The 23,810-nt window shown below is 51.2% G+C and overlaps 1 protein-coding gene across 1 annotated transcript; it reads left to right on the top strand.

The window, feature by feature from the left end:
- The first annotated feature begins 11 nt into the window (after positions 1-11).
- Positions 12-23,512, top strand: IQCB1 (IQ motif containing B1). Its single transcript, XM_073647513.1, has 14 exons — positions 12-333; positions 6,692-6,797; positions 7,957-8,116; positions 9,490-9,619; positions 11,608-11,701; positions 11,887-11,986; positions 16,099-16,271; positions 19,465-19,574; positions 20,835-20,944; positions 21,079-21,221; positions 21,654-21,802; positions 21,900-22,031; positions 22,745-22,901; positions 22,991-23,512. Exons 2-14 carry the CDS (start codon positions 6,695-6,697, stop codon positions 23,221-23,223), a joined length of 1,794 nt encoding a protein of 597 aa, XP_073503614.1. The 5' UTR covers positions 12-333; positions 6,692-6,694; the 3' UTR covers positions 23,224-23,512.
- Positions 23,513-23,810: the final 298 nt, after the last annotated feature.

Here is a 23,810-nt window from a genome sequence, read left to right as displayed (position 1 = left end):
GTAGATGCGATCTGTAGAAAACAAGGAGGCTCAGCTGGTGTCATAGCCGTGTCCTCACAGTCGCCGCCATCTTCCCGGTTACCGCCCTCCGCAGACCAGCGATTGTCACTCCATGAAAACGGCTGCTGCTCGTGCAGCGCTGCAGAAATAGGCGCCCTCTGTCGGTTACTTCAGTCACCAGCTCAGTGACAGCCAATCACTTCATTTCCCAGGATGCAGCGCGGCTGAGGCCTAGCTAAGAGCAGCCGCCTGACTGGAGTTGTATCCGGTTGCTTAGCGACTTGATAAAATTCATCTTAGGCAGTCGGTCTGAGAGGACAGAGCAACTGCTCCGTGAGTGCGGGCGGGGGCGGGACCTGGGGACGGGGCGGCGGCGGCCATTACTGGTTTCATTAACCCCTGGTAGCCTGCCTGGCTTGGTCCTTAACCCTTTAGAGTCTCCCCATCACCAGTGGGCATTTTTTTTGCCCTGGAGTTTATTCTTCTGATTCCTCCTTTTGATACAATGTATCAGTCCGCAGCGCAGGTTCACAGAGGAGTGTAAGAAATGTCAGGACAGGCGGCGGCGGGATGATAACAAGGGATCGGGCAGACCGCGAGCAGAGATCGTCAGAATGGTGGGAAGCTGACACACAAAGTACAGGAGCTTCTCACTACATAAGGATATCTAAACCAGGGGTCTCAAACTCAGCTGGGTATATGGGCCACACACGGAAAAAGCATTTAATTTGGGGGGCCGCATTATTTGCAGGACAAAGTGACATTTTTAGTGATACCATTTTTTTTTTCTATACACCTTTTGAACAGGTCCTCATATTGTGGACACGTCCCCCATCCAGGTCCCCATATTGCAGACACATCCCCAATCCAGGTCCCCATATTGCAGACACATCCCCCATCCAGGTCCCCATATTGCAGACACATCCCCCATCCAGGTCCCCATATTGCAGACACATCCCCCATCCAGGTCCCCATATTGCAGACACATCCCCCATCCAGGTCCCCATATTGCAGACACGTCCCCCATCCAGGTCCCCATATTGCAGACATTTCCCCCATCCAGGTCGCCATATTGCAGACACGTCCTCCATCCAGGTCGCCATATTGCAGACACGTCCCCCATACAGGTCCACCCCCCCCATATACTGCACACAGGTCACCCCCCCCCCATATACTGCACACAGGTCACCCCCCCCATATACTGTGCACAGGTCACCCCCCCATATACTGTATACAGGTCACCCTCCCATATACTGTATACAGGTCACCCCCCCATATACTGTGCACAGGTCACCCCCCCCATATACTGTGCACAGGTCACCCCACCATATACTGTGCACAGGTCACCCCACCATATACTGTGCACACGTCATACCCCCCATATACTGTGCACAGGTCACCCCCCCCTCCAACATATACTGTGCACAGGTCACCCCCCCATATACTGCGCACAGGTACCCCCCATATACTGTGCACAGGTATCCTCCTCCTCCCCATATACTGTGCACAGGTTCCCCCCCCCATATACTGTGCACAGGTTCCCCCCCCCATATACTGTGCACAGGTTCCCTCCCCCCCCATATACTGTGCACAGGTTCCCTCCCCCCCCATATACTGTGCACAGGTTCCCTCCCCCCCCATATACTGTGCACAGGTTCCCTCCCCCCCCCCATATACTGTGCACAGGTTCCCTCCCCCCCCATATACTGTGCACAGGTCGTCCCCCCCATATACTATGCACAGGTTCCCTTCCCCCCCCATATACTGTGCACAGGTTCCCTCCACCCCCCCCCCCTCATATACTGTGCACAGGTTCCCCCCCCATATACTGTGCACAGGTTCCCTCCCCCCCCATATACTGTGCACAGGTTCCCTCCCCCCCCCATATACTGTGCACAGGTTCCCCCCCCCATATACTGTGCACAGGTTCCCCCCCCCATATACTGTGCACAGGTTCCCCCCCCCCATATACTGTGCACAGGTTCCCTCCCCCCCATATACTGTGCACAGGTTCCCTCCCCCCCCCATATACTGTGCACAGGTTCCCTCCCCCCCCCCCCATATACTGTGCACAGGTTCCCTCCCCCCTCCCATATACTGTGCACAGGTTCCCTCCCCCCCCCATATACTGTGCACAGGTTCCCTCCCCCCCCATATACTGTGCACAGGTTCCCTCCCCAGGTATTTCACATAGACATGACAGAAAAAAAAAAAAAGATTGTTCTCACCTGTCCTCCGTTCCCTCGGCGTCCTTCCTGCACCTGTGGCCCGCAGGCACAGACCCCGTAACTATCGCGGCTCTCTCCAACAGCCGCCTCCATCAGTGCCGTAGTGCAGTGTATTGCTGCGCAGAGACCGGCTCTCTGCACAGCAATACCAGTGTCAGCCGCCGGCCTATCAGAGGCCAGCAGCTGACCTCTGCGCATGGCAGTGATGTCATACGCCGCTGCGATGGGACGCAGATGTCAGCTGCTGGCCTCTGATAGGCTGGCGGCTGACACTGGTATTGCTGTGCAGAGAGCTAGTCTCTGCGCAGCAATACACTGCACTACGGCACTGATGGAGGCGGCTGCTGGAGAGAGCCGCGATCGTTATGGGGTCTATGTGCCTGCGGGCCGCATGAAGCAGTCGGAGGGGCGGGCCGCGTGTTTGAGACCCCTGATCTAAACGGTCATTTATTTCAGTTCTTCAATACAAAAAGTGAAGCTCCTATATTATATAGAGTCATTACACACAGAGGGATCTATTATATAGAATCATTACACACAGAGTGATCTATTATATAGAGTCATTACACACAGAGGGATCTATTATATAGAGTCATTACACACAGAGGGATCTATTATATAGAGTCATTACACACAGAGGGATCTATTATATAGAGTCATTACACACAGAGGGATCTATTATATAGTCATTACACGCAGAGTGATCTATTATATAGTCATTACACGCAGAGGGATCTATTATATAGAGTCATTACACACAGAGGGATCTATTATATAGAGTCATTACACACAGAGGGATCTATTATATAGTCATTACACACAGAGGGATCTATTATATAGTCATTACACGCAGAGTGATCTATTATATAGTCATTACACACAGAGGGATCTATTATATAGAGTCATTACACACAGAGGGATCTATTATATAGAGTCATTACACACAGAGGGATCTATTATATAGAGTCATTACACACAGAGTGATCTATTATATAGACTCATTACACAGAGTGATCTATTATATAGACTCATTACACACAGAGTGATCTATTATATAGAGTCATTACACACAGGGATCTATTATATAGAGTCATTACACACAGAGGGATCTATTATATAGAGTCATTACACACAGAGGGATCTATTATATAGAGTCATTACACACAGAGGGATCTATTATATAGAGTCATTACACACAGAGGGATCTGTTATATAGAGTCATTACACACAGAGGGATCTATTATATAGAGTCATTACACACAGAGGGATCTATTATATAGAGTCATTACACACAGAGGGATCTATTATATAGAGTCATTACACACAGAGCGATCTATTATATAGAGTCATTACACACAGAGCGATCTATTATATAGAGTCATTACACGCAGAGTGATCTATTATATAGAGTCATTACACGCGGAGTGATCTATTATATAGTCATTACACTCAGAGGGATCTATTATATAGAGTCATTACACGCAGAGGGATCTATTATATAGAGTCATTACACGCAGAGGGATCTATTATATAGAGTCATTACACGCAGAGGGATCTATTATATAGAGTCATTACACGCAGAGGGATCTATTATATAGAGTCATTACACGCAGAGGGATCTATTATATAGAGTCATTACACGCAGAGGGATCTATTATATAGAGTCATTACACGCAGAGGGATCTATTATATAGAGTCATTACACGCAGAGGGATCTATTATATAGAGTCATTACACGCAGAGAGATCTATTATATAGAGTCATTACACGCAGAGGGATCTATTATATAGAGTCATTACACGCAGAGGGATCTATTATATAGAGTCATTACACGCAGAGGGATCTATTATATAGAGTCATTACACGCAGAGGGATCTATTATATAGAGTCATTACACGCAGAGGGATCTATTATATAGAGTCATTACACGCAGAGAGATCTATTATATAGAGTCATTACACGCAGAGGGATCTATTATATAGAGTCATTACACGCAGAGGGATCTATTATATAGAGTCATTACACGCAGAGGGATCTATTATATAGAGTCATTACACGCAGAGGGATCTATTATATAGAGTCATTACACGCAGAGGGATCTATTATATAGAGTCATTACACGCAGAGGGATCTATTATATAGAGTCATTACACGCAGAGGGATCTATTATATAGAGTCATTACACGCAGAGGGATCTATTATATAGAGTCATTACACGCAGAGGGATCTATTATATAGAGTTATTACACGCAGAGGGATCTATTTCACGTGTTTATTTCTGTTAATGTTGATGATTATGGCTTACAGCCAATGAAAACACAAAAGTCATTATCTCAGTAAATTAGAATAATTAACAAAAAACACCTGAAAAGGCTTCCTAAGCGTTTAAAAAGGTCCCTTAGTCTGTTTCAGTAGGCTCCACAATCATGGGGAAGACTGCTGACTTGACAGATGTCCAGAAGGCAGTCACTGACACACTCCACAAGGTCCCAGAGTCTGGAGGAAGAGTGGAGAGGCCACAATCCAAGCAGCTGGGGGTCTAGTGTGAAGTCTCCACAATCAGTGATGGTTTGGGGGGCCATGTCATCTGCTGGTGGAGGTCCACTGTGTTTTATCAAGACCAAAGTCAGCGCCGCCGTCTACCAGGACATTTTACAGCCCTTCATGCTTCCCTCTGCCGACAAGCTTTATGGAGATGGAAATGTCATTCTCCAGCAGGACTTGGCCCCTGTCCACACGGCCAAAAGTACCAATACCTGGTTTACACACAACAGTATCACTGTGCTTGATTGGCAGCAAACTCGCCTGACCTTAACCCCATAGAGGATCTATTATAGAGAATCTATGGGGTATTGTCAAGAGGAAGATGAGGGACACCAGACCCAACAATGCAGACGAGCTGAAGGCTGCTATCAAAGCCACCTGGGCTTCCATAACCCCTCAGCAGGGCCACAGGCTGATCCCTCCATGCCACAGGCTGATCCACAGGCTGATCCCTCCATGCCACAGGCTGATCCCTCCATGCCACAGGCTGATCCCTCCATGCCACATTGCCGCATTGATGCAGTAATTGATGCAAAAGGAGCCGACCAAGTATTGAGGGCATTTACTGAACAGACATTTCAGGAGGACGACAAGCTGCTGTTATAAAGTATTCTAATTTACTGAGATAATGACTTTTGTGTTTTCATTGGCTGTAAGCCATAATCATTAACATTAACAGAAATAACCACGTGAAATAGATCCCTCTGTGTGTAATGACTCTATATAATAGATCCCTCTGTGTGTAATGACTCTATATAATAGATCCCTCTGTGTGTAATGACTATATAATAGATCCCTCTGCGTGTAAAGACTCTATATAATAGATCCCTCTGCGTGTAATGACTCTATATAATAGATCCCTCTGTGTGTAATGACTCTATATAATAGATCACTCTGTGTGTAATGACTCTATATAATAGATCCCTCTGTGTGTAATGACTCTATATAATAGATCCCTCTGTGTGTAATGACTCTATATAATAGATCCCTCTGTGTGTAATGACTCTATATAATAGATCCCTCTGTGTGTAATGACTCTATATAATAGATCCCTCTGTGTGTAATGACTCTATATAATAGATCGCTCTGTGTGTAATTACTCTATATAATAGATCGCTCTGTGTGTAATGACTCTATATAATAGATCGCTCTGTGTGTAATGACTCTATATAATAGATCCCTCTGTGTGTAATGACTCTATATAATAGATCCCTCTGTGTAATGACTCTATATAATAGATCCCTCTGTGTGTAATGACTCTATATAATAGATCCCTCTGCGTGTAATGACTCTATATAATAGATCCCTCTGCGTGTAATGACTCTATATAATAGATTCCTCTGCGTGTAATGACTCTATATAATAGATCACTCTGTGTGTAATGACTCTATCTAATAGATCCCTCTGTGTGTAATGACTATATAATAGATCCCTCTGTGTGTAATGACTCTATATAATAGACCCCTCTGTGTGTAATGACTCTATATAATAGATCCCTCTGTGTGTAATGACTCTATATAATAGATCCCTCTGTGTGTAATGACTCTATATAATAGATCACTCTGTGTGTAATGACTCTATATAATAGATCCCTCTGCGTGTAATGACTCTATATAATAGATTCCTCTGCGTGTAATGACTCTATATAATAGATCACTCTGTGTGTAATGACTCTATCTAATAGATCCCTCTGTGTGTAATGACTATATAATAGATCCCTCTGTGTGTAATGACTCTATATAATATAGGAGTTTCACTTTTTGTATTGAAGAACTGAAATAAATTAACTTTTTGATGATATTCTAATTTAGTGAGATGCACCTGTTTCTTAGAACATTGCTAACACTTCGTTGTCTGCGATGGCCATCGTGCTAGGATGGAACGTGCCGCTATAATCTGTTCTGTCTTCTCTGACGCAGGAGATGAGCGCGGAGCAGGCTGTGGACCCCCGGATCCTGGAGCTGGCGGCTAAGCTGACTGAGAGCAGCACCGGCTCAGACCCGATCCTGCTGCTGACCCTGAGAGGTGAGCCGCGAGCGCCAAGACCCGCCATTACTGACTGGGCACGAGATCCGGGACCCACCATTACTGACTGGGCCGCGGGTGCCAGGACCTGCCATACCTGACTAGACTGCGGGCACCAGGACCTGCCATTACTGACTGGGCCGCGAGTGCCAGGACCCGCCATTACTGACTGGCCACGGGCGCCAGGACCTGCCATGCCTGACTGGGCCGCGAGCGCCAGGACCCGCCATACCTGACTGGGCCGCGAGCGCCAGGACCCGCCATACCTGACTGGGCCGCGAGCAACAGGACCCGCCATTGCTGACTGGGCCGCGAGCGCCAGGACCCGCCATTGCTGACTGGGCCGTGAGCGCCAGGACCCGCCATTGCTGACTGGGCCGCGAGCGCCAGGACCCGCCATTGCTGACTGGGCCGCGAGCGCCAGGACCCGCCATTGCTGACTGGGCCGCGAGCGCCAGGACCCGCCATTGCTGACTGGGCCGCGAGCGCCAGGACCCGCCATTGCTGACTGGGCCGCGAGCGCCAGGACCCGCCATTGCTGACTGGGCCGCGAGCGCCAGGACCCGCCATTGCTGACTGGGCCGCGAGCGCCAGGACCCGCCTTTGCTGACTGGGCCGCGAGCGCCAGGACCCGCCATTGCTGACTGGGCCGCGAGCGCCAGGACCCGCCATTGCTGACTGGGCCGCGAGCGCCAGGACCCGCCATTGCTGACTGGGCCGCGAGCGCCAGGACCCGCCATTGCTGACTGGGCCGCGAGCGCCAGGACCCGCCATTGCTGACTGGGCCGCGAGCGCCAGGACCCGCCATTGCTGACTGGGCCACGAGCGCCAGGACCCGCCATACCTGACTGGGCCGCGAGCGCCAGGACCCGCCATACCTGACTGGGCCGCGAGCGCCAGAACCCGCCATACCTGACTAGGCCGCGAGCGCCAGGACCCGCCATACCTGACTGGTCCGCGAGCGCCAGGACCTGCCTTTACTGACTGGTCCGCGAACGCCAGGACCCGCCATTACTGACTGGGCCGCGGGCGCCAGGACCCGCCATTACTGACTGGGCTGCGGGCGCCAGGACTCGCCATTACTGACTGGGCCAAGGACGCCAGGACCCGCCATTACTAACTCCTTCTCTGATATCCACTTCTTTGTCTCTGTCTCGAGATATACTGAGTGCGGCGTCTGGACGTGAAGAGCTGCAGAAACTGAAGGAGGATTCCTATAGTTACGGCCTGGTCCAATATTGTGTTCTGGTTCTGAAGCAGGATTACAGCCGGGTCCATGGTGGCTGGATGACGGCCGCTGCTCTGGCCGATGTCCTGAGGTAATGGAGACTTAAGTGCACAAGCGATCCGCTATATCTTAGACAGGACCGGAGGCTTCAGGAGAGGAGTTAATTGAATCAGGTCGGCTCCTCCTCAGTCGGGCCCCTGTTGGCGTCTCCTCCTCCGTCGGGCCCCTGTTGGCGTCTCCTCCTCCGTCGGGCCCCCTGTTGGCGTCTCCTCCTCCGTCGGGCCCCCTGTTGGCGTCTCCTCCTCCGTCGGGCCCCCTGTTGGCGTCTCCTCCTCCGTCGGGCCCCCTGTTGGCGTCTCCTCCTCCGTCGGGCCCCCTGTTGGCGTCTCCTCCTCCGTCGGGCCCCCTGTTGGCGTCTCCTCCTCCGTCGGGCCCCCTGTTGGCGTCTCCTCCTCCGTCGGGCCCCCTGTTGGCGTCTCCTCCTCCGTCGGGCCCCCTGTTGGCGTCTCCTCCTCCGTCGGGCCCCCTGTTGGCGTCTCCTCCTCCGTCGGGCCCCCTGTTGGCGTCTCCTCCTCCGTCGGGCCCCCTGTTGGCGTCTCCTCCTCCGTCGGGCCCCCTGTTGGCGTCTCCTCCTCCGTCGGGCCCCCTGTTGGCGTCTCCTCCTCCGTCGGGCCCCCTGTTGGCGTCTCCTCCTCCGTCGGGCCCCTGTTGGCGTCTCCTCCTCCGTCGGGTCCCCTCTTGGCGTCTCCTCCTCCGTCGGGTCCCCTCTTGGCGTCTCCTCCTCCGTCGGGCCCCCTGTTGGCGTCTCCTCCTCCGTCGGGTCCCCTCTTGGCGTCTCCTCCTCCGTCGGGTCCCCTCTTGGCGTCTCCTCCTCCGTCGGGTCCCCTCTTGGCGTCTCCTCCTCCGTCGGGTCCCCTCTTGGCGTCTCCTCCTCCGTCGGGTCCCCTCTTGGCGTCGCCTCCTCCGTCGGGTCCCCTCTTGGCGTCGCCTCCTCCGTCGGGTCCCCTCTTGGCGTCTCCTCCTCCGTCGGGTCCCCTCTTGGCGTCTCCTCCTCCGTCGGGTCCCCTCTTGGCGTCTCCTCCTCCGTCGGGTCCCCTCTTGGCGCCTCCTCCTCCGTCGGGCCCCTGTTAGCGCCTCCTCCTCAGTCGGGCCCCTGTTAGCGCCTCCTCCTCAGTCAGGCCCCTGTTAGCGCCTCCTCCTCCGTCGGGCCCCTGTTAGCGCCTCCTCCTCCGTCGGGCCCCTGTTAGCGCCTCCTCCTCCGTCGGGCCCCTGTTAGCGTCTCCTCCTCCGTCGGGCCCCTGTTAGCGTCTCCTCCTCCGTCGGGCCCCTGTTAGCGTCTCCTCCTCCGTCGGGCCCCTGTTAGTGTCTCCTTTGATCCCTGGCTGGATCTGCGTCAGATCGATCGATGTGCGTAATTGGCTCTTCTCTACGGTCATTTAATTAACCCTTTCCTTCGTCTTCTAGTAAGTGCTGCGTTGGTTTGGATCCTAAGATCGATGCTGATGACTTTTATTCTAAGTTGCTGCCATCTGCCGCCCTGAACATGTTAGTGCTGGGAAGACGGATCCAAGCGAGATTTGTGCGCTCTGTCAAGGTAGATAAGGTCTTGTCCAGACAGCAGCTGACTGAAGGCTTGTTTAGTGCATCACGTGCCGCCCGCTGCTGTTTAGTGCGTCACGTGCCGCCCGCTGCTGTTTAGTGCGTCACGTGCCGCCCGCTGCTGTTTAGTGCGTCACGTGCCGCCCGCTGCTGTTTAGTGCGTCACGTGCTGCCCGCTGCTGTTTAGTGCGTCACGTGCTGCCCGCTGCTGTTTAGTGCGTCACGTGCTGCCCGCTGCTGTTTAGTGCGTCACGTGCTGCCCGCTGCTGTTTAGTGCGTCACGTGCTGCCCGCTGCTGTTTAGTGCATCACGTGCTGCCCGCTGCTGTTTAGTGCATCACGTGCTGCCCGCTGCTGTTTAGTGCATCACGTGCTGCCCGCTGCTGTTTAGTGCGTCACGTGCTGCCCGCTGCTGTTTAGTGCGTCACGTGCTGCCCGCTGCTGTTTAGTGCGTCACGTGCTGCCCGCTGCTGTTTAGTGCGTCACGTGCTGCCCGCTGCTGTTTAGTGCATCACGTGCTGCCCGCTGCTGTTTAGTGCATCACGTGCTGCCCGCTGCTGTTTAGTGCATCACGTGCTGCCCGCTGCTGTTTAGTGCATCACGTGCTGCCCGCTGCTGTTTAGTGCATCACGTGCTGCCCGCTGCTGTTTAGTGCATCACGTGCTGCCCGCTGCTGTTTAGTGCATCACGTGCTGCCCGCTGCTGTTTAGTGCGTCACGTGCTGCCCGCTGCTGTTTAGTGCGTCACGTGCTGCCCGCTGCTGTTTAGTGCGTCACGTGCTGCCCGCTGCTGTTTAGTGCGTCACGTGCTGCCCGCTGCTGTTTAGTGCGTCACGTGCTGCCCGCTGCTGTTTAGTGCGTCACGTGCTGCCCGCTGCTGTTTAGTGCGTCACGTGCTGCCCGCTGCTGTTTAGTGCGTCACGTGCTGCCCGCTGCTGTTTAGTGCGTCACGTGCTGCCCGCTGCTGTTTAGTGCATCACGTGCTGCCCGCTGCTGTTTAGTGCATCACGTGCTGCCCGCTGCTGTTTAGTGCATCACGTGCTGCCCGCTGCTGTTTAGTGCATCACGTGCTGCCCGCTGCTGTTTAGTGCATCACGTGCTGCCCGCTGCTGTTTAGTGCCTCACGTGCTGCCCGCTGCTGTTTAGTGCGTCACGTGCTGCCCGCTGCTGTTTAGTGCGTCACGTGCTGCCCGCTGCTGTTTAGTGCGTCACGTGCTGCCCGCTGCTGTTTAGTGCGTCACGTGCTGCCCGCTGCTGTTTAGTGCCTCACGTGCTGCCCGCTGCTGTTTAGTGCCTCACGTGCTGCCCGCTGCTGTTTAGTGCCTCACGTGCTGCCCGCTGCTGTTTAGTGCCTCACGTGCTGCCCGCTGCTGTTTAGTGCCTCACGTGCTGCCCGCTGCTGTTTAGTGCGTCACGTGCTGCCCGCTGCTGTTTAGTGCGTCACGTGCTGCCCGCTGCTGTTTAGTGCATCATGTGCTGCCCGCTGCTGTTTAGTGCATCACGTGCTGCCCGCTGCTGTTTAGTGCATACCCTCGGTCAGCACTAGATGAGTTGCAGCGCTGTCATCTGTGCGCCGCTTCCTCCCTCTATAGTTTGAGATTTGTCCAATGTTTCGCTGGGTCACGTGCAGGGTCTCCTCCTCTGTAAAGTGCCAAATGGGTGAGCAGGTGACCCCAATTATCCTGATGGGTAGAAGTCGGTGAAAGCCGCACCTATCTGACACTTATGACATACCAGTGTGACAGCAGTACCCCTCTCAGGTACCTTGGTCTCACACTGAGGCTCTCAGACAAAATAAAGAGGTTGTTCACCCCTGATATTCAGAAGGAAATGACTGAACCTCAATGATGTAGAGACTAATTCATGTTGTGCAGCTGTAGGAGGCAGATTTGTACATTCACCCATAGATGGCGCTCTCTGGACGTGTATACCGGTGTCCCGTGAGCTCGGGATATGTGACTTCATGTAATGTCTTTCCCTGGAAGGAGGAAGAGAGCGGGGAGCTGCTGCGGGGCTTCAGGCTGGTGATGGATTCCCTGTGCTGCTTGTCCAGTGGTCACATGCTGTTGGCTGAGCTCGGTAAGTGGCACGCGGCCGGTGTCAAAGCCTTGCTTTACGCCAGGTGTCTGTAGAGATGTAGATGTCGCCCGTTACTGCTTCCGTTGGTTTGCATCATTTTCCACACTTCTCAGACCTCTGCTCGTACACGCAGCGTCCTCGTCTCCACCTCTGGTGATAACTGAATCCTTGGTATTTATCTGCAGTTTTCAGACAGGAGCATTTCTTACAGCTACTGATGACGGATGATGTGGAGAGCGGCACGGCTGTCATGTCTGTTCTGCAGGCCATCCTGCGCGCCAACAGGTAGAGTAATCCATTCTACGCAACGCTAGAAATCGCTTAATTATATCAACCTGGTGACTGAGGAGGTCTGATACGAGCAGGGAGAGCGTGGGGGGGCTGACCGTGGACTGGGTAGAGGACAGATTGGGGGGGCTGACCGTGGATGGGAAGGTGGGGCTGACCGGGGAGGAGGCAGACCGGGGGGGTGGCTGCCCATGGATGGGGGGGGCAAGCCATTGGCGAGGTGAACGTGGTCGAGGTGCTTACGGTGGTCCGGGAGACACACGCTAACGCCCTGGTACACATTAGACTGACGCCAGCCGATGGTCTAATGTGTGGCGGGGGGCACTGGCCGACTGATCATTGGGAGAGATGTCGCTGGTGCTTGGCTGCTGATTGCATTGATCTCCCAGAGATCACACAGGATTACACAGGACTGCTGGACCCGCAGACATTGCTGCTTTGGCCGATCGTCCATCAGCATTCAGCTGACCACCCTCCAGTGTGTATTTATTATTATTATTATTTTATTATTTATTTATATAGCGCCATTGATTCCATGGCGCTGTACATGAGAAGGGGTTACATACCAGATACAGATATCACTTACAGTAAACTAACAATGATAGACGGGTACAGAGGGAGGAGGACCCTGCCCCTGGGGGCTTACATTCTACAGATACATTGTATATTATTATTATTTATATAGCGCCATTGATTCCATGGCGCTGTACATGAGAAGGGGTTACATACCAGATACAGATATCACTTACAGTAAACTAACAATGATAGACGGGTACAGAGGGAGGAGGTGTATGGCGGCGTTGGACTCTTCGCAGCCAAATGCGTGATCAGAATCCACTCTACCCACAGCATCATACCTGCAGTGGTCGCTGATAAGGCATAACATTAATACCTTGATTATCTGGTGATAATGGTGCCTGTCAGTGATTGGGGAAGATGTATTATCAGCAATTGATCAGTCTGGTCTTGACACTGACTGGCCAAATAATGATGTCCAGATGACTGGGTCAGAGCATCTCCATCGGCGGGTCTTGTTGGGTCTTCCCGATGTACAGTGTTTATCAAAAGTGGCCCAAGAAAGGACAACCAGAGAACTGGGGACAGGATAGCCCATCTAGTCCGATACGGATGGAAGAGTGGTGTACCCCCAAATTACTGATAAATGTACTGCTGGCTGTGATAGAATAGTGTCTGGACAGGCAGAGCGTAGCAGCTGTGATAGAAGGCTGTCGGGACAGGCAGAGCGTAGCAGCTGTGATAGAAGGCTGTCGGGACAGGCAGAGCGTAGCAGCTGTGATAGAAGGCTGTCGGGACAGGCAGAGCGTCGTAGCTGTGATAGAAGGCTGTCGGGACAGGCAGAGCGTCGTAGCTGTGATAGAAGGCTGTCGGGACAGGCAGAGCGTCGCAGCTGTGATAGAAGGCTGTCGGGACAGGCAGAGCGTCGCAGCTGTGATAGAAGGGTGTCGGGACAGGCAGTGCGTAGCAGCTGTGATAGAATGGTGTCGGGACAGGCAGAGCGTTGCAGCTGTGATAGAATGGTGTCGGGACAGGCAGAGCGTAGCAGCTGTGATAGAATGGTGTCGGGACAGGCAGTGCGTTGCAGCTGTGATAGAATGGTGTCGGGACAGGCAGAGCGTAGCAGCTGTGATAGAATGGTGTCGGGACACGCAGAGCGTCTCAGCTGTGATAGAATGGTGTCGGGACACGCAGAGCGTCTCAGCTGTGATAGAATGGTGTCGGGACAGGCAGTGCGTTGCAGCTGTGATAGAATGGTGTCGGGACACGCAGAGCGTCTCAGCTGTGATAGAATGGTGTCGGGACAGGCAGTGCGTTGCAGCTGTGATAGAAGGCTGTCGGGACAGGCAGAGCATCGCAGCTGTGATAGAAGGCTGTCGGGACAGGCAGAGCGTCGTAGCTGTGATAGAAGGCTGTCGGGACAGGCAGAGCGTCGTAGCTGTGATAGAAGGCTGTCGGGACAGGCAGAGCGTCGTAGCTGTGATAGAAGGGTGTCGGGACAGGCAGAGCGTCGTAGCTGTGATAGAAGGGTGTCGGGACAGGCAGAGCGTCGCAGCTGTGATAGAAGGCTGTCGGGACAGGCAGAGCGTCGTAGCTGTGATAGAAGGCTGTCGGGACAGGCAGAGCGTCGCAGCTGTGATAGAAGGCTGTCGGGACAGGCAGAGCGTCGCAGCTGTGATAGAATAGTGTCGGGACAGGCAGAGCGTCGCAGCTGTGATAGAAGGCTGTCGGGACAGGCAGAGCGTCGTAGCTGTGATAGAAGGCTGTCGGGACAGGCAGAGCGTCGCAGCTGTGATAGAAGGCTGTCGGGACACGCAGAGCGTCTCAGCTGTGATAGAATAGTGTCGGGACACGCAGAGCGTCGCAGCTGTGATAGAAGGCTGTCGGGACAGGCAGAGCGTCGCATCTGTGATAGAAGGCTGTCGGGACAGGCAGAGCGTCTCAGCTGTGATAGAAGGCTGTCGGGACAGGCAGAGCGTCTCAGCTGTGATAGAAGGGTGTCGGGACAGGCAGAGCGTCTCAGCTGTGATAGAAGGGTGTCGGGACAGGCAGAGCGTCGTAGCTGTGATAGAAGGCTGTCGGGACAGGCAGAGCGTCGCAGCTGTGATAGAAGGCTGTCGGGACAGGCAGAGCGTTGCAGCTGTGATAGAAGGCTGTCGGGACAGGCAGAGCGTTGCAGCTGTGATAGAAGGCTGTCGGGACAGGCAGAGCGTCTCAGCTGTGATAGAAGGCTGTCGGGACAGGCAGAGCGTCGCAGCTGTGATAGAAGGCTGTCGGGACAGGCAGAGCGTCGCAGCTGTGATAGAAGGCTGTCGGGACAGGCAGAGCGTCGCAGCTGTGATAGAAGGCTGTCGGGACAGGCAGAGCGTCGCAGCTGTGATAGAAGGCTGTCGGGACAGGCAGAGCGTCTCAGCTGTGATAGAAGGCTGTCGGGACAGGCAGAGCGTCGCAGCTGTGATAGAAGGCTGTCGGGACAGGCAGAGCTTCTCAGCTGTGATAGAAGGGTGTCGGGACAGGCAGAGCGTCGCAGCTGTGATAGAAGGGTGTCGGGACAGGCAGAGCGTCGCAGCTGTGATAGAAGGGTGTCTGGACAGGCAGAGCGTCGCAGCTGTGATAGAAGGGTGTCGGGACAGGCAGAGCGTCTCAGCTGTGATAGAAGGGTGTCAGGACAGGCAGAGCGTCGCAGCTGTGATAGAAGGCTGTCGGGACAGGCAGAGCGTCTCAGCTGTGATAGAAGGGTGTCGGGACAGGCAGAGCGTCTCAGCTGTGATAGAAGGGTGTCGGGACAGGCAGAGCGTTGCAGCTGTGATAGAAGGCTGTCGGGACAGGCAGAGCGTTGCAGCTGTGATAGAAGGCTGTCGGGACAGGCAGAGCGTCTCAGCTGTGATAGAAGGGTGTCGGGACAGGCAGAGCGTTGCAGCTGTGATAGAAGGCTGTCGGGACAGGCAGAGCGTTGCAGCTGTGATAGAAGGCTGTCGGGACAGGCAGAGCGTCTCAGCTGTGATAGAAGGGTGTCGGGACAGGCAGAGCGTTGCAGCTGTGATAGAAGGGTGTCGGGACACGCAGAGCGTCTCAGCTGTGATAGAATGGTGTCGGGACAGGCAGAGCGTTGCAGCTGTGATAGAAGGGTGTCGGGACAGGCAGAGCGTCGCAGTCTAATAAATAGGTATCTGGCCATGTAGAGCATCACACCTTGCAGACCGGTGTCCATGCTGTTCACTGCTAAATGTGCTTATAATGGGCACATAAGCATCAGAAATGGACCATGGAGCGATGGAAGAAGGCGGTCTGGTCTGCTGAATCCCGTGTTTTGTTTTTCTCCCTCGTGGGCGGCCGGGTGCGTCACTTACCTGAGAAGTAGCTGACCCCAGGATGCACTTTTGGACAGACGACAAGCTGATCACTTACTTTAGATGATGGGGCAGATCCCTGTGACGAGGTTCGGCATCTGAGGAAAGGAGCAGAGTGCCCCCTGGAGGATGGACCTGGTGTGGAATTACTGCTAAATTCTGCGACAGCCTCTGTACCCGTGTATGCGACGGCATCCATCTACTAGAACCTGACGGGGCGTCCTCCTCTCTTGTCACCGGCAGCTCCGTCCTCCGTCAGATTCCAGACGTGACGCTGCACCCGATCCTGGACGAACTGGTTTATAAACTTTCTGCCACCTCCAATCCCGTCACCGGCAGTTCTGCAACTCGGTCGCTGCTTCAGATGGTGGAGTCCAGTCCTCATATCGTGCAGATGGTGGGCACGCGATATAAAGGTGGGATATGGAGACTACAAGGGTCCTACAGGCCTCGTTACCAGGATGTACACAGCGCCACCCTTGTCTACAGGTTGTATTAGGTATTGTAGCTCTGCATGAGTCACTTCAGGGGAACTGAGCTGCAGTACCACACATACCCTGTAGTCAGGAGTGGCGCTGTCATTGTCAGAAGGTTGTTACATTTCTGTAATCCTGCAGAGCTCTATTAATATAAGCTGCACCCGGGCAGAGGTATGTCACAGATATTAGCAGCGTTCTTGCTTTTCTCTGCCGGGACAGTGATTCTGCCTTGAGGAGCGGTTCTCCTCCGGACGCGGCAGTGCGCCTGTATAAATTATGTATGGATCGTAGGAGAACGCAGCGGTCAGCAGTCTGCTGTCTGGAGGCCTCTTAGTCCATCGCAGGCTCCGTATATTCTCATTATCCTGCTGCCTGGACACCCCCTATATACAGTGCTGTGTACAGGATTCATTACCACCCAGGGACTGCGGGAAAATGAAGCATCAGAACCTCTGCCAGATGTGGTGTCAGATCCGAAGTAGGACGATCCCCCATTACTCTGTGGTGTCTTACAGCGATACCGCGTCTATAGCAATGCTGGAGGAGCCGCGAGCCGTGCGGGGTAGGTAATGTATGTACTCAGTGACTGCAGAACAGTGAGTGCAGCTCTGGAGTATAATACAGGAGGTAACTCAGGATCAGTAATGTAATGTATGTACACAGTGACTGCACCAGCAGAATAGTGAGTGCTGCTCTGGAGTATAATACAGGATGTAACTCAGGATCAGTAATGTAATGTGTGTACACAGTGACTGCACCAGCAGAATAGTGAGTGCAGCTCTGGAGTATAATACAGGATGTAACTCAGGATCAGTAATGTAATGTATGTACACAGTGACTGCACCAGCAGAATAGTGAGTGCAGCTCTGGAGTATAATACAGGATGTAACTCAGGATCAGTAATGTAATGTATGTACACAGTGACTACACCAGCAGAATAGTGAGTGCAGCTCTGGAGTATAATACAGGAGGTAACTCAGGATCAGTGATGTAATGTATTTACACAGTGACTGCACCAGCAGAATAGTGAGTGCAGCTCTGGAGTATAATACAGGATGTAACTCAGGATCAGTAATGTAATGTATGTACACAGTGACTACACCAGCAGAATAGTGAGTGCAGCTCTGGAGTATAATACAGGAGGTAACTCAGGATCAGTGATGTAATGTATTTACACAGTGACTGCACCAGCAGAATAGTGAGTGCAGCTCTGGAGTATAATACAGGAGGTAACTCAGGATCAGTAATGTAATGTATGTACACAGTGACTGCACCAGCAGAATAGTGAGTGCAGCTCTGGAGTCTAATACAGGATGTAACTCAGGATCAGTAATGTAATGTATGTACACAGTGACTGCACCAGCAGAATAGTGAGTGCAGCTCTGGAGTATAATACAGGATGTAACTCAGGATCAGTAATGTAATGTATGTACACAGTGACTTCACCAGCAGAATAGTGAGTGCAGCTCTGGAGTATAATACAGGATGTAACTCAGGATCAGTAATGTAATGTATGTACACAGTGACTGCACCAGCAGAATAGTGAGTGCAGCTCTGGAGTAAAATACAGGATGTAACTCAGGATCAGTAATGTAATGTATGTACACAGTGACTCCACCAGCAGAATAGTGAGTGCAGCTCTGGAGTATAATACAGGAGGTAACTCAGGATCAGTAATGTAATGTATGTACACAGAGACTGCACCAGCAGAATAGTGAGTGCAGCTCTGGAGTATAATACAGGATGTAACTCAGGATCAGCAATGTATGTACACAGTGACTGCACCAGCAGAATAGTGAGTGCAGCTCTGGAGTATAATACAGGATGTAACTCGGGATCAGTAATGTAATGTATGTACACAGTGACTGCACCAGCAGAATAGTGATTGCAGCTCTGGAGTATAATACAGGATGTAACTCGGGATCAGTAATGTAATGTATGTACACAGTGACTGCACCAGCAGAATAGTGAGTGCAGCTCTGGAGTATAATACAGGATGTAACTCAGGATCAGTAATGTAATGTATGTACACAGTGACTCCACCAGCAGAATAGTGAGTGCAGCTCTGGAGTATAATACAGGAGGTAACTCAGGATCAGTAATGTAATGTATGTACACAGTGACTGCACCAGCAGAATAGTGAGTGCAGCTCTGGAGTATAATACAGGATGTAACTCGGGATCAGTAATGTAATGTATGTACACAGTGACTCCACCAGCAGAATAGTGAGTGCAGCTCTGGAGTATAATACAGGAGGTAACTCAGGATCAGTAATGTAATGTATGTACACAGTGACTGCACCAGCAGAATAGTGAGTGCAGCTCTGGAGTATAATACAGGATGTAACTCAGGATCAGTAATGTAATGTATGTACACAGTGACTCCACCAGCAGAATAGTGAGTGCAGCTCTGGAGTATAATACAGGAGGTAACTCAGGATCAGTAATGTAATGTATGTACACAGTGACTGCACCAGCAGAATAGTGAGTGCAGCTCTGGAGTATAATACAGGAGGTAACTCAGAATAGTGAGTGCAGCTCTGGAGTATAACACATGATGTAACTCAGGATCAGTAATGTAATGTATGTACACAGTGACTGCACCAGCAGAATAGTGAGCGCAGCTCTGGAGTATAATGCCATTAGTGTACTTACTTGGTGTGCTTTCCCTCATATTTGCTGCTGCTCCATTTCCATAAAGATACTGTATGGAAAATAGAGACAGAAGTGAATACAGCAGCGCTCTCTGGTTGTGCAGCGTAACTTATCAGGGTCTCATTATGTGAAAGGTTCACCCACTATCATTTCATGTATGGAGGCTACAGCCGAGTCCTAGGACCCCTCCCCTCCCCCATTGTACAATAATTATTAACTTCATTAACAGCAAAGTTACAAATGGAGAATAAATCTCACTGTGCTGACACAAAGGGCAGGGAGCACGTGATCCTGTCATTAAAGGAGAACTTAAGAGTGAATTATTGTAATACATCTCTACATTAGACAAATGTGCTAGTTGGACGTTCTCCTTTAAGAAGAGAGTTATGCGCTCGTTGGCTGCTGCGTTCTCCAGCTCTTCATGACGTATCACAGGTCTTATTCCTCACACTCATTAATTATGTATTTACACGCAGGTCTCAGGTCTCTTTTGAGTAAGCAATGGACCGGGAAGGGCTTTGGCCAGGAACTCAGCCGCCTCTTGGACATTCTGTATTCCAGCTCTTGCCAGCAGGAGGAGCTGCAGGTACAACGGTCATCAACTGATCTGCAGCCGTCAGGCTATGTTCACATGTTGCTTTTTTTCTGCAGCCAAAACCTGATCTCTTGGCAGTAAAAAAAAAAATTGCAATTTTTTTTCCTGACTGAATTGGGAAAACTGCTGCTTTAAAAAAAAAAACTGCAGCATGTCCTTTCTTTCAGCATTTTTGCAGTGTTTTTTCACCCACAGAAAGCATTGAGTAAGTGCAAAAAAACCATTGCCATCAGTTTTTGCAGCATTTTTAGTGAAAAAAAATCAGATACAGCAGGATGTGAAACCCATTTATTTTTGTGATTTTTTTCCCAAGTTTAAATAATGTTGTTGTGTCTTCCCATGAGCAGGGATGTTGGTATTAGTACAGTTGAGTTAAATTTATGATATGTGAAAAAGTAAACTATGCCCGACCTACTCAATGCCCTGCCATTGTTAGGTAAACTATACTCACCGCTGTTCTTACATTTTGCAATTGTGTATTTTTTTTTTTTCAGGAAATTTTTTTGTTTAAAATAGTCAATATTTTTTCAGACATAACAAAAAAATTTTCACATAAATAATTTGATCAAATTGCCCTTTTTTTCCCCCAAAAAATTATTTTATGATTTCCCATGTGTTGCATCGGTGGCCGAACACCATGCATTTTTCATGCTTGTAGAAGCAAAACGAAACATTGAGATCCTGAAAAGCAGCACAAAAGCCACCAAAACCTGCTTTTTGTCTACAACTATTTTACTGCCAAGAGACCAGAAAAAAAAAGCAACGCATGTGAAAAATCGTAATCTGATCATAAGCGTGCTGGGCTGCATCGGCTTAATGCTCCATGACGTAGTATGATGTTTTGGAGCATGTCAGGATCTGTGGAGCTGAGCCCCCGCCACACCGTGCAGGTACCGGCCATATTACATAGCTGGCAGCATCACTGCTGCTTAAATGCTGCTGTCAGTCATGGATAGCAGCACTTATCGCCACTATCCGGCTGAGGAAGACGTCTGGGTGCGCATCGAGCCCACACACCCTCGCAATGCAATCGTGGGCAGCTGATGGGCTGCTAAGACAGCAAAGGGGGGTGGCTGAAGGCCGCAGACCGGGCGTCATATCCTGACTTTTCTATATAGAGCAATACTATGGAACAAAAAGCACAAAAACAAACATTTTCTGCGTCCCTAAGTGGTTAAACCTTGCGTGAGTGTTTTATTTCCTGAATTTCTGTCCAAAAATTGAGAATTCCTCTGTGAACTTTGTGCGCAGAGACTGCACCGCGCGGCGTGCACCGTCCAGGCCGCGTGGAGGGGATTCCAGACGCGGAGGAGGATAAGGAAGCTGCCGGCAGCCGTGACCTCCTTACAGCGGAGCTTTAGGTACTTGGACACCGTGAGGATGTGCCGCCGCTCTCAGGCTCTGCAGCCGCACGGGACTCAATATGGATTCTATAAAACGTATGGAATTAGATAAAATTGTCTGAAATTGAAATGTTTCTTCTTCCTAAATGTAGAGCCAAACGTGACCAAGAGATGAAGCAGATGAAGAGACAGAAGGAAGAAGAGACACTGAGGGAGCGGCTGAAGCTGCAGAGACTCCGCGCCATGAGGACGTTCAGAGAGAAGCAGCTGACGCTGCTGGAAATCGTCCATGCAGGTAACAGTGGATTCAGAGCAAGCAACCGGCATGTACAGCCTCATTCACACCTCAGTGATTGTATGCCAAAGCCGGGAGAAGAGCCATCATTGAAAAACTGACACCTTTTCTGTGTTTTGGAGACACTCTTGGTTCTGGCACACAAATACTGATCAAATACTGATCAAAGGCGGCAGGGGTGGGTCACAAATTAATTTAGAATAGTGATAAAAGTGTTATATGGGGGCAGATCAGACCCCAAAATACAAAGTTATTAGGTTGAAATAAGGACTGGAAAATATGTAGATCAGCGTTGGCCAAGGACAGCCAGGAAAGATGTTCTGCAGTTTCTGTTCATCTTTATGCACAAAAAGCAAAGTTCTGTGGAGAGTGAACGGAGGCAGAAAGCTCAAGGGGGTTAATGGTAATAACAATCACCTCCATCGTGCACAGGACAAATGGACAAACACATCCAGGAAACGCAGGAGACGTCTGCGCTAATAATCCAGAAACGCTGGCGGGGCTGCAGAGATAGAAGACGATTCCTGCTGCGGAGACAAAGCCTGAGACGGTACAAGGCTGCGCTCACCATCCAGAGGGCGGTGCGTCTGCAACAGGCCAAACTCCCAAAAGAAATTATCAAGTGTCTTGGGGGTCATGAAGAAATGTGATAGTTTTTTTTTTTTCTTAATTCCACAGGCACTAAGGTTTTTAAAGAAACGTAGAAGAATCCGGGAATCGTTATCTCCTTGGAAAAAAAAACAAGATCTCTCAGACGAGGAACGAAAGAGGCTTCAGCAGAAAGCGGACGCTCGGCTCCAGCTCCACCCGGTCAGAGTTGTCTATTACCACTGCTGTGATGGGATAAGCTGTCCCGCTTCGGCTGGGTTCACACCGGATAGTCTCATCAGAGAGAATCAAGCTGATGATGTAAATCGCACTATGATCAAACTTCCATCATAGTGTGATCCAGTGAGGAGAAGATGGAGGGAAAAACGTCTCCATTCTGTTAGTCCGAAGAAATCGGACTGTGCTCAGATGTCATCCGAGTGCAGTCCGATGTTTTCCACAGACTCATTGACTTTCATGGCGATCATGAGTGGTGTCCAAGAGGGGAAAAAAATTATTAATATAGACCGACTCTGTCCGAGGAAAGATTCGGACATGTACACGGCCTCATAGCATAACACTGGTGATACTGATAATACGGTCTCCTAATATAAGTGCATTCCTATAATCAGTGCTCTTATAGAGAGACTAACCTCTATACAGCATCTGAGTGTCTTAGACGGTCTGAATCACTAGTGTGTGACTGAGGGCTCATGCAAGCGTCTGTGCAAATTGGTCTAAGCACAGACTGACCGCAGCGTTACCAACCCGAGCGTCACAGCTTCTTAGATATATATGAAGCTGTCACACTCGAATCGGGAGACCTGCAGCCAGTCCGTGCATAGCAGTCAGTGCGGATGTTTGCATGAACCCTAAGTAGTGCAAGTGCTGCGTCTATGGAGTCCGCGGGACAATGATGGTGTCATCCCTCTCAGGCCCAGCAGATGTCACTAGTGCAGAGCCAGGAGCTGCACGGGAAGGTGCAGGAGAGACTCGGCCAATTCCTGCTGTCCAGAAAGCAGCAGCAGCGACACGAGGTACGCAGGGAGGCGCTGCTCGCCCAGATCAACACCGACATCAGCATGCTCATGGGTACGGCCAGTGCTTCCTAGTCTCCACCGACAAGTCCCAGAATTCCTGCTCTCATCCTCACTGTGCGCTGCATACTCCTTGTCTTGTAGGTGCCCCGAGTCTGAGAGATGCCACTGAGAAGGACGTCGACTTCTTCACCAGCCGATCCGTCCCAGTCGCCCTTAAAGCCAAGCAAAGCCACAGCACAATGCTGAAACGCAGCCGCTGGCCCTGGTGGAAGAGGCTGAGCGATGAGTTTGTAGGGGAAGATGAAGCTTTTCTGGGAGACATCCCTGACCTGGAACATGGCATCATATTCATCGCTGGAAGCAAGCAGCCGTAATCTGCCACCGACGCGCAGAGCTCGCCCCTCTCCAAAACCCGTTACTGGTTCTTACATGGTTAAATGCATTTTGTCATCCAAAATTCCCCACAAGTGAAGGAACGAATCGTCCACTGAAGTCCGCACCCCTGTGTGTGTAATAGTGATGCCCACCCGCGCCACGGCTGTCTCCTGCTGATATGTGGCCCCAGGGACGTACATTGCTCTATGTTGTAATTACCTGTTTGAACTTTTCTAATTTATTTTTTTTTCCATTTATATTAAACCATCTATTCTTGTACAATCTCAACCTCCACGTGGAATCGGCTCCAGTCAATCAGCAGTGATTGGGACTCACGACCTACTGACGTACTGCAGTATATGGCGTATACAGCCCAGACTAGCCACTTACTGCAGTATACAGCCCAGACTACCCACGTACTTCGGTATATAGTGTATACAGCCCAGACTAGCCATGTACTGCGGTATATAGCCCAGACTACCCACGTACGGTACTGTGATATACAGCCCAAGCTACCTGCGTACTGCGGTATACAGCCCAGACTATCATAGGTTCAAGCTGAGCTTTTCCTTTGGTAAAAACAAAG

The sequence above is a fragment of the Phyllobates terribilis genome, unplaced genomic scaffold (assembly GCF_046119375.1).
Source record: "Phyllobates terribilis strain yellow unplaced genomic scaffold, ASM4611937v1 Scaffold_9__5_contigs__length_417890890, whole genome shotgun sequence".
NCBI lineage: Eukaryota > Metazoa > Chordata > Amphibia > Anura > Dendrobatidae > Phyllobates > Phyllobates terribilis.
The sequence above is the reverse complement of the archived record's forward strand: the minus strand, read 5'-3'. Positions and strand labels throughout refer to the sequence as shown.